We start from the raw sequence: 11,871 nt of genomic DNA on the forward strand, positions 1-11,871 counted from the left end.
AGTCAATTCTCCCAGGAAGAGGCATGCTGAAGGCCCTCAGGAGGTATGCCTTGACTAATCAAATGGCCATTGTCACATCAACCCCTAGGGGAGAAGGCAAGTTAGAAAGGCGGGTTAAGATTTTACAATCTTAGGACTGAATGGAACAGTTCAGTCTGAAGATAAAGACCAAGACGATAGGTTTGTATCTCTTCTACTGTCAATTTAAGTCGTTAATTGTCTACTACCCCTTAAAGGTACGACCAATAACATCCGCTTGCTGCACTGTAAAGATGCAAACACTACGACTAGGCGGAGAATTGCGCTTTAATTGCGTAATCCTTGTGCTTAATGCATATCAGATTCATACCATATAGTAACTGTCTAGTCAACTTACATAATTTGACTATTGTTCAACAGTGTCTGTTTGTATCATCCCGTTGATACCGACCCCTTACCTTCTTAGCTCTTTTGCAGATGCGTCTTCCCGATGATAATGCCTGCCACTCGGTTCTCGTGCGCCGCTGTCATATTATACGTGCATTAGTCCGAAGGCCTCTGCGTTCGAGTATCTGAGTCGCATCTAAGCATACCTGTGCTGATCTCATTGTAGGTGGATGAGGCTCAAAATAGCCCACGCGCGATGTTCACCCACCACATGGCAATCTTCAACATCATTCTCTACCCTACGTACTGACAACGTCCATATTAACCTTGTCCTGGAAAAGAAACGATATTATGCATGTCGTTTCTCTATTCAAACACCCTCCTTGCGCGGCACAGGCTGCTAGCGAGATACCTGATCTCTTCCGACATTTTCACCGCCATCTACCCTACAGAAATCATGAATTGATCGAGTCTTCACCGCTTGAGCGGAACCTCACATAGCGCTGAGCTAAAACTTGATGCCGAACCCCAGATGACCGATCACCTATTGGCATGATAATCAAGTCGACGGTTCGAAACTGTTACCTTGACCACCATGAGGCTTTGCGTCGCATGTCTGTACTGCATTATCTCGATGACTGCATGTGCTTAGGTCAAGCAGTGTACCGCGCTTCGTATGTGTACAATATCCTCGGCTTCCGGTCGCCTCGCTACCGCATAAAGACTACAGAATCTGCCAGACCGCATGGTTATAATCCTGTAACTACCCTGCGCCTCTCGAGAAGGCATTGGTCTTGATCGCGTGGCTGGATAAGCAGACTCTGCAAGTGACCGCCTTAGCCGACAAGCAAGCATCAAAAACTTTTACTGTACATGCTGGGGTCAGACCATGTTGCTGCAGTGATTTTGAACAAGACGTGTCAAGCGACTACGATATCCGCAGACTATTCGTTACTAAAGGCGTAGCTACGGTAGAGCAGGTATCCATCACCAGCGTACCCATGACAAACGGCCCATATACTATGGGGAAGTAAGCTTCACTTTCTGATCGCGAAACCCGCCAGAGACACATGCTGGCCACCAAGTTACTGCGGCAAGGACAGGTCTAGTCCGTATGAAGATACCCTTTGCCGATAAGGGTTTGAGGTCTTCCAGATCAGGCCCAACCATACTGATCTTGGTCACAAGATCTGGGGTAGGTAGGCTTGGGATTTGGGCTTCTGCAAGCCCAAGCAATGGGCTGGAGCTAGACATTCAAAACGACGTGACAAAGAATCACCCGGCAACATTTGAGAAAACCATGGTATTTGCTTTTTTTTTTGTGATGAAACAAAAACTGGTAACAAGTGACATCCCTTGCGGACTGTCCCTCTCACGGGCTGATTCTCTGGGAATGATCAGCCCGCCGAATGCAGCTGGACCCTGAAGCCGTGCTTGGAGATAACATCGGTTGCTTGGAGCGTCACTGGGCCCAGTGAGTGATCATCGTGATTATCGAAAGAAAACAAAATAGATCGACGTGTCGCGTTGTCGCGTCCAATCGTCGTCCATGACTTCACCACGAACGATGCCACCGTGACAGATGATCCAAGCGGGCTAAGATCGACTACCATAGCTCTCGGGATACAATATGTACATCCTTCCAAGGTGGACGATATCGCCACATTCGCAACCAAGTCCACGTAAAAGAAGATGCCTGCCTCGCTTTAAACCCGGCCAATACGGAAGTGCCAGCTCAGGTTCCGGCTGGGTGATGATGCATCACATCAACATTGGTCCCTAGAGAAACGGAACACGTCAAGATAGGACCCGACAATGCGGTGACTGGGGCATCCCCAGCCAGCCAACTCTTAGCATTACAAACTTCTTTCTAATGCTTCATGCTAATGGTAAAGAATTTGATGGGAAAAACTCTGCCCTGAACATTACTCACTCAATTCAACGAATACAGCACCGGTATGCTGCCGATCAGCAGAAAAGCCTAAATCAATCCATCTAGCCATCACCACTAAAATTCTCAGACGATTGGATAGGCTGAGTTTTACAGGTCTTTACCGTCGACGGTGCGGTTGGACAGCACGCTAAAGAAAAGCCAACGGGCTTGAGGCTACCGACGGTGGAGCAACACGGGGCGTCCCATCGGGAAGAACCCTTTGGACATTGCTGCACTCCACAAATGTCAACAGAGAGTTGAGTTGAGTTGACTTTGCCTAGGCTTTGCTCGGCCGCTGTCCATGCCATCCATACCTTTCCAAAGAAGCGAGGAGGTGGTGGGTGGCAGGGGAAGGAAAACTATGTGAAAACCCAAAAAGTGAGGCATTGCGAGACCAAAACCAGACCTGACTAGGACGAGGGCTGGGAATACGAAATACTATTGACAGGCATTGATTGCCATTACTCGTGTGGCGCAGGCTCCATCACGATCCCTCCCAAAGCCAATTGAGTCAACGCAGTGAGTAGAAATGGTCAGCACCAGCAGTACTCTGTAGACGACAGAGATGATGTGAGCCGAGCCACCTCAAACAGACACAACTCAAGGCAACGCGTAAGAAAAGAAACAGTGCAATGACGACAACCAAGGTTTGAGCTAAATCGAATGGGATCGAGGCACCACACACACGTTTCCCTCTTTTTGACACGGCACGGCACGTCAAGGCTGAATCAGGTACGGGCCCTGAGTGTGTAACCAAACTGCGCCATGATGTTGTTGGTAGTGAGTGAGCTCATCAGCTCTCAATGTTGGTCAAGAAACCGGTCACAATTACCCATCGCGTCAAAAAGAAACCATTCATTGTCTGTAGCCCAACCTCCATCTGTGCGTGCCGCGTTTCGGCGCCTAGGGCCCTCATACTGCAGGCCATATGCTACGGCAGGTCATCTGCAAGGTCAAGCAGGCACTGAAAAAAGAACGATAATGATCCCTTCAGTTACCACTATAGGTCCCTCAAAAACTACGCGAACGGACCTGTGAGAGATCTGAGTCGCGGGTTCGCTCGCATCATCTACCATCTGTGCATCTGGTCGCTCAGTGACAGACCAGACGTGTCGCCTCTGTCGCACAGGGAACTCCCGGACAGACTTGGGCCGTGACGGCGGACCTTGATTGAAGGTTTGGCAGTAAAATAAATGCAGGGACAATGGCATCAGAGTTCAACCCCGCCGCTGCTCGCTGATTCGAAACGCTTGCGACCCAGTCAGTCCAGTCCCTTACATCAACGTTTATTTTTTGCCCTGCCACCAACAGAAGTTGCATGATGCGAGGCTTGGGTAACAGACGCGGCGGCTCCTCAGGTCTCGCCGCGTTTCATGCAACGCAAATACTACCTGTTTGAACAAGAGACAACTGTGAGGGATGACACTCATCTATCACATTTTGTGAGATAACAATAGAAAAGCAACGATAATGGAGGGGGGAGGGAAGAGGGGCTCAGGTAATCTCAATGACAACCAAGGAACGGCGTGACAAGCACCACAACTGCACTTCTCTATGAGATGGATCGACGTCTAGGCTAGCCAAGTCGTCCGTCCTGCTGGGCCAGGATAACCTTTCCTTCGAGAAGGTCTGATGGATTTTTCCGTGACACCGGGCAACCCGGGAATGCTACCGTACAGTATCATCGTGACCAGGCTCATCAGTGGTTCTGTCGCAGGCAATCTCCGTTCCCCGGGCGTGTGTCCTTTGCATTGGGTCGATGATCCTGCGGCATCGTGACAGGCGAGTCCAGGATCGGGAAACGTGCCCCGAGAGGGACAAGAGTAGTCGAATGCACGGTACTCTGTACATTGTAAGGGGAGTTGCTATTCACGAGGAAGCGAGCGAGCGAGTCCAAGTCCCCAGTCCAGGGTTTCAGAGATACTAGTTAGGGCAGCAGTTTTGGACTGGTACCTGAGTATTTGGTACCTGCAGCAGCTCACTGGAAAGTACCGATCGAATGGATAGGCTATCCACTCATAATCAGGCATGAAAAGATGTTTGGTAATTAACGAGCAGCGCAGGCGAAAGTGATGTGAAGTGAAATTGACCTGGGCCCTCCATGTCGAGTCCACGGTCCGGCGGCTTGCCCCTGGCAGCGGCCCCACACCCCGGACGGTTGGTTCCAAGACTGGTGGGTTAGAGGTTGGGTTGGTGTAGCCATAATTACTCTATGTACATGGACTGCTCTGTAAGGGTTCTCAGAGGAACAATCTCGCTCGCATGGATGAGAGGAAAATTCAGACCAGACCTTCTCAAACCCTGGATAGAACATCTCCCGTATCCGTACTCTTGGAGATTCTTATGCCGAGTAAGACGATAATATCAGATCGAGCACGACCCTGTTGCTGATACAGAGAAGAGATGATTTGTGATGATAGTCATATCAACTTCCACATGACGTTGCATTTGTTAATAAACCTGCACTCAAGCTCAGGCACGATGACACCATGTTGCCGGACAATATCATCGATCTGCCCGAGAGGAACTTGCTTGGGACTGAGTGAGTCTTCGCCCCCAGGAACCACTTTAGGGCTCACAGGTTTATCCGTCATGATCGACTTGTGAAAGCAGGGACAGTGCCTTCAGCTCAACGGTTACAAGACTTTGTGGCGTCTTATGTCCCAGTTATGCCCTGAATGGCGCTGCATAAATTCGCACTACCAACGGACCTGTACACGTGTGCAACAAGGGTCCGCCCGTTTGTTTCGGAAAAAGCTGGTCCTTGTTTCCATAACCACAGCTTCAAACCGTCCCTTTGTAAGTTTGTAAAGCAATTAATTCCCAAGCAGGTTTAACTTTGTCCCCTCAGCCGTGTTTCGTCACTTTGAATGCTGCAATCAATGCCCCTCGTTGATATCTCCCCTCTTCTTGTCCCCTCCCCCTTTTTTCTCAGAAATTCTATTCCAGGCCCCTGGGAAGCATAATCCCAAGGGCACGTCCCGGCAGAAGGAAAAGCGTCAAAGCTAGACAGGTTGTTTGATTAATGCCCCCCCGGCCGCTGAGAGTCAGAGACGGACGGCCTCCGCACGTACCAGTTAGCCCGCGAGGGTTCTAAAGAGTGCACCTAATGTTGGGTTTGGGGGATGAACGAGGGGCAGCCTGAGAAGCCATTTCATGCGACCCCGAGACAGTACATGGACACTTGGAGGCTCTTGCAGATGGAATTTGACGAGCGCCACACGAATGAGCCCAGTGATTGTTCATGTTCAGACCACATGCAAGGATAAGATTTGACGTTTCGCTTCGAACAAGTCGATATGGTCTCGCCGTATTCCTGACCATCCATCCGTATCCATAGATAGACGGCTGTAACTGTACATCCAAGGGTCTGTGGCGCGAGGCCACGATAATCCGCCGAGGCTGAGCAGAGTAGCACGCGGTTGTAGGTAGGCAGTGAACGAGAACGCGTCTGTCAGACCTGTACAAGACGCGTTTGGTAGGATTGGGCGTTGGTCCAATCTTAGCATTTTGCTTGGCTCATCAAAAAGTCAAGCTTCACCAACGAGCATCAGCAATAAACGCCGCATTGTAACACTACCAATATCTATCACCCGTGATATTTATTATTTGCCGAGCGCTTTTGGCGATCCAATGTCAAAAGGCATGGAGGTGGTGGTCATGGGAGACAAGATAGGTTGAATTGCTCATCTCCTTGACCCTGCGCGCCTATCAAAAGCTCCACGACTGGCAAAACGCTGTGAAGTGAGTATCCATCCCCGATTTGCGCCCAAATTGCGACAATTTGCAACGCGGAGAGCTATGCCCGAAAAGAGGTTATTTAAAACGTGGGAAAATAGAGGCGGGCCCTTTTTGTCTGGTCGCGAGATTGGGATTGGTTTTTGGGTCAAGTTGGGCACTAGGAAGTTGATCTGTACCATATTAGCAACAGTCCCAAAAGGTCCCCCCAATAGGTAGGTAAGTTGGAAATGGTCGACGACGCCGTCATATGGCCGGTGTTGCTCTGGGTCAAACGGTCCAAAAAATCCTAGAAAGCTTCTAGGGGATCCAGGGGAGCTCTCCCGCGGCGGTCCTAGGTCGTTTCTTTGAGTTTCGTCCCCAATTGTTCTGTCATCCTGTTCCAACCAGGCCTTGTTGTGTGAGAGAAAGCTGATTTCCGTTTATCTGGGACCACTGGGGACTGTGACCCTTATTTCCAAAGAGCCGAATGGGCTCAAGTTGGAGGTCTGAAATCTCCCCGTGATATATCACGACTCATTGCTATTCGTCGTATGCTACTTGGGGAAGCCAGTCATTCTAGTCCATACCAGCGAGCAGCCAGTCCCCGTCAGAGTTGAGAGTAGAGAGGGCCACACGACACTATGAAAATAGACCCTCTGACCCTTCGAGTGCTCCATTCCCAAAACCTTGCACACCATGAATCTCTGGTCGTTGCTCGTGGGACCTTATATTCATTCCTTGGTTGTCTGGGACATTTAATGTTTCTATCCAGAGCGTCGGAATTCATTTGGTAACTACCGCAAGTTCGCGCCGATTTGATCTTACTATCCTTGGGAACTTTTCTCCCTTGGCCCATGGCATGATAGAAATGCATGCTGGAGGTTATTTTGTAGGACAGGATATGTTTGAACCATGTACTTGACTTTGTAGCTTGAGAGCAGCCTAAAGTTAAGTACCTGTACCTTGGTTGGCGTGACTCGAACTAAGTTTATAAGGCTTGGGTTAGCAAGTCTGCTGAAGACCACCCTCTGCTCCCTAGCATTACAGCGATTATAGGCCACTGTTCACTGTTCAGTTCTATACCGTCCGTCGGGTTCCGTCTTTCCAAACCTTTCAGGTGTAAAAGTGCCCACCGGAGCGCGGGTACGTACACCCATCTTGGCATTTCGAGCCTGAACCGATGGTGTTGCTGTGCTGTGCTGGTTTTCCATTTCTTGGACCAGGGCACTTAAAGTGGGCAGTCCAGCGCTGTAGAGTGACATAGTCAGAGAAAAAAGCTACCATGGTCTGACGACATGAATACCTTTTTTCCCAGCCACATTCTTACAGGGCAGAAAGTTTCTGCAAGGTCCCGCCCATGGCTCGCAAGTACTTGGACTTGGACCTCCTTATCCCATCCCATCTATCCTGGACGAGTCTCCATTGCTTCTTTTTCCATGGCTTCCCTGCACCGCACCTGAACTCCACCGGCCCAAGCTACCCTCTACATTGACTTGATGGATACCACGACACGCCCACGTTCGCGCACACCCCGTCTCGTCTCACTCACTTCTTCTTCAAGTTCTTTGGCTTCTGAATTTTTGGTCTGTTCTGGGCGACTTGCTGGTTTCCCTCGTTCTCCCTGGCTTTATATCATTCGCTGAAGAGTCTTTTCGCTTGGCTCACTTGCATTTCGCTTCAACTTTCCCCTCACTTATCCGAGAAGTTAAATAAAAACAACAATGATGCTTATTGACATGGCCTGAACAAATCATTCACCAGTTTGGGGGCAATCAATCAATACAACACTCAGCGCATAGCATTAATCACACTGCACTAACGTTGGAGCGGGAAGCTGTTCGCTGGGGCCTCTCTGAAGACTGGTCTACTAGTGGACTGGACTGAGAATCCTGCCTCGATCGGCAAGTTCAAGCCACTCCCCCCCCTGGTCCATGGCCCTGGACAAGAGCTTTCCCTCTCCTTTTCGTTAATATCGACCCTATCCACTTCTGCAATCACCCTCACTTCAGTCACTCCTTTTGCTCTTCTGGAACCTGGACCCTCTGGGACGATCTCATCTCCTTGATTGACGTTTATTCTCATCGTCGTCTTCAATAATTCTCCCCATTTACATCCCCTCCTTCTCGACATCCCATTGTTCTGTTCAGTCCATCGTTGCTTTACTTCATCCAACCAAGAACACCGCCACTATATCCCCTCCACCCATTAAATATACAGCAGACCTAGCTACCTGCCTATCGCTATACAATTGCTCTGCACACGCACCCACGTCCTTCATTCGTCGTCTTCACCAGCAACCTCGCCCATCTGAATGCTCCGGTAACTCGATATCTAGCTCTTTGATAGAGCTTATCGTCTCCGACCTGGTTTAGGTATATTTTCTACGCTGCCGGTCAACATCGAGAACCCGTCGAATAACAGCGTACCCCAGGACCCCGACTCCTCGCGTGTCACACTGCATCTAGACAATAGACTGTCTCGATCATACCTCGACAACATGACTGTTCCAAGTGATTTGACCCACCGGGGTGCAAACGGCCAGCATCTCTCTCTCGAGGATCGATTTGAAGTTTTGAAGGAAATTGGCGATGGTAGCTTCGGTAGCGTCGTCCTGGGCAGAGTCCGGACGGCTGGTGCCAACGTTGCTCGCCGAGGTACAGTGGTAAGTCGATACGACGTGTACCCACTTGTGTGATAACTGCTAACCAATTCCAGGTTGCCATCAAGACTATGAAGAAGACATTTGAGTCTTTACAACCATGCTTGGAGCTTCGTGAAGTCGTCTTCCTTCGCACACTGCCACACCACCCACACCTGGTTCCCGCTCTCGACATCTTCTTGGACCCCTACTCTAAGAAGCTCCATATCGCTATGGAGTACATGGAGGGCAACTTGTACCAACTGATGAAGGCTCGAGACCACAAGTGCCTTGACAACGGCAGCGTCAAGAGCATCCTCTACCAGATCATGCAGGGTCTGGAACACATCCACTCTCACCACTTCTTCCACCGCGACATCAAGCCCGAAAACATTCTCGTCACAACATCCGGCCACAATGATGCTGGCAACACCTTCCGACGATACTCTGCTCTCGTCACTCCGCCTTCAACCCCACCCACCTACACCGTCAAGATCGCCGACTTTGGTCTCGCCCGTGAGACACACTCCAAACTTCCCTACACCACATACGTATCTACAAGATGGTACCGTGCTCCCGAGGTCCTCCTGCGAGCGGGAGAGTACTCCGCCCCTGTCGACATCTGGGCCGTTGGTGCCATGGCTGTTGAGATTGCTACGCTGAAGCCGCTGTTCCCTGGTGGAAACGAGGTTGATCAAGTTTGGCGAGTCTGTGAGATCATGGGTAGCCCGGGTAACTGGTACAACAAGTCGGGCAACCGAGTCGGTGGAGGTGATTGGCGTGACGGCACAAGGTTAGCTGGCAAGCTGGGTTTCTCATTCCCCAAGATGGCCCCTCATGCTATGGATACCATTCTCCAAACACCCCAGTGGCCTGCGTCTCTGGCTCAGTTCGTTACCTGGTGTTTGATGTGGGACCCCAAAAATCGCCCTACATCGTCACAAGCCATCGCCCACGAATACTTCGTCGACGCCGTCGATCCTACTCGACCCAAGTCATCAGCTTCCCGAATCCTGGGCCGCAAGCAATCCGATCTCAGCCGAAGCAGCAAGGAGGCCTCTACTACCCCAACTTCTGTCAAGCAATCTTGGTTCCGCAAGTCCCTCATTGGCCGTTCTGAGAGCACCGACCTGGCCACCATGCAGACCCAGCCCAAGGAGCCCGCTGGTCCTCGTCCTGCCCCCGAGCCCGTCACCGCAAAGGCCCGCCCTGCCGCCGGAAAGAGAGCTACTTGGACAAACGGCCCTTCAAACGTGGCGCCCATGCCCATTCTTCCCACTGCGCGGCCAATCTCGCCAATCCCTGATGCTGTAAATGCCCGCGCCAACAATACCTACGACGACGCTTACGCTAATGGACATGGCCAGGGGAAGACCAAGAAACTTGGCCGACAGCTCTCTGTCGCTTCAAGCACAAACAACTACACAGAAATGCATCGGCAACAAGCCGAACGGGCTCTCAATGGGAATTCTGGCCTCGCCTCCCCTCCGAATGGACAGAAGGAGAGCTTCTTTTCACATCTCCGAAAGCGTGCGAGGCGGTTCTCGGGACGACATCAGACCCCCGTCTCACCCTCCTATGATGACGACGACCTGGAGGCCCAGGTTGGATGTGGCCCTTGGAGTAGCAACCGGTCGTCCATGGTTATTGACCAATCGCAACAACCGGCTCCCGTTCCCAAGTCCGAGGTCTACGAATCTCTTGACAAGGCCCTCCGAGATGTTCAGACCAACCTCGATTCAAAACCTCCCGCTCCGCCCGCTCACCAGATCTCGCCTACCAGCACCCTCAAGCGACATCACTCGCTACCTCAACACCAAGCCCGGTCAGTAGACAACCTGATCGGTGCTGCTCGGGGTGGTCCCATCTCCAGCCGCACACGACGAGCCCAAGCGACTCATGGTGTGCATCAGTACGAGGCTCCTGATGAGGAGGAAGAGCTTATGGACGAGGCCTTGACAACGACTCAAAGAGCCATGAAGCGAATGGAACAAAACCAAAACAAGCCGCTTCGACAATCGGCTAGCAACATTGGGTTGATGAACCCATACCCCACTCCCTCACCTTCAGCCAACGGCAACCAAGTGTTGTTTGCCGATGGGCAAGCTATTACTCCCAAGCCTCTCGATCTCAACAAGAAGACAGATCAATACAAGTGGCCCACGCCACCGTATGAAGAGAGCGAATGGGCAGCGTCGGCATCGGCCAGTATATGGGCCGCTAGCAGTCGCTTTTAAGGAATAAAATTTTGGGCGCAACCTATTACGATTACGTCCAGCGGCGTGGAAAAGTTATTTTGATATCAACTCGCATGGTCATGGTGTTTGGGTGTTGGGTTACGACATGGAACCCTTTTCTTTTGATCTTTTTTACATTGTTGCAACGTGGGCGGGTTTGTTTGACTTTTGGGCATATTGGTTGACTATACATACTTTATTCCCCCTTCTCTTCAGCACGCTCGACGTTTCACCAAATACCCGGCCGGAATTTCACGCCGCCTTTGCACATACTATTATTATTATCTCTTCGCAATTTCTCTCTCTCCCTTTCCGCAACCGTTTGCTCTTGTTTTCATTTCGTATACCTTGAGTATCAAATACCCCTATAGACCACAGGCGAGCGCAGCTGCAGCAATCTGCTTGAAGCAATATCACATACCACTCAATCCATTTCTTTCCTTTGTCTCACTATATATAAGAAGGGGAAACGGAGTCTTGGGTTCTTGGGCTGAATATGACCGGCCATTTCTCTTTGTCATATTAAGTTGTCTCTGCTTGGTGGATGCACAAAAAGGGTCAACAGGACGCCTCTTGGGAGATGGACAGGAAGAAGTCTACATTTGCGTATTGGAGGATGTACAAAAGGGTCAGCGCGTATTTACCAGTCGCCAGTCTCAGTCGATGCATTGGGAGATTGCCAACCGAATAGAATTGTTTCAAAGTCTATCTAGGATGCCAAAAACCATTTAGCGACTTGATGATGAGAGAACTGTATATAATTATCATATACCCCGGCAACAAGAGATGGAATGCCTTGATGTGAGGAGGAGCCACAGGGTTAATTAAGGAAAAATAACAAAACAATTACTGTTTCATCTTGCTGCTCTACATTGTGACATATTCTAGGGTGACCCAACTGTGATTTGATAAAAAGGGTCCTTTGATGGTGAGTGAAGAATGTTGAATGTCTCATAGATTTATGTCAGGAAGGTTTT

The 11,871-nt window shown here is 50.4% G+C and overlaps 1 protein-coding gene across 1 annotated transcript; it reads left to right on the top strand.

The window, feature by feature from the left end:
- Positions 1–8,516: 8,516 nt before the first annotated feature.
- Positions 8,517–10,894, top strand: EDB82DRAFT_427485 (kinase-like domain-containing protein; the record flags this gene model as incomplete). Its single annotated transcript, XM_025736171.1, has 2 exons — positions 8,517–8,681; positions 8,735–10,894. 2 exons carry the CDS (start codon positions 8,517–8,519, stop codon positions 10,892–10,894), a joined length of 2,325 nt encoding a protein of 774 aa, XP_025586804.1.
- Positions 10,895–11,871: the final 977 nt, after the last annotated feature.

Source organism: Fusarium venenatum (assembly GCF_020744135.1).
Source record: "Fusarium venenatum strain MPI-CAGE-CH-0201 chromosome Unknown EDB82scaffold_2, whole genome shotgun sequence".
In the NCBI taxonomy this organism is placed as follows: Eukaryota; Fungi; Ascomycota; class Sordariomycetes; order Hypocreales; family Nectriaceae; genus Fusarium; species Fusarium venenatum.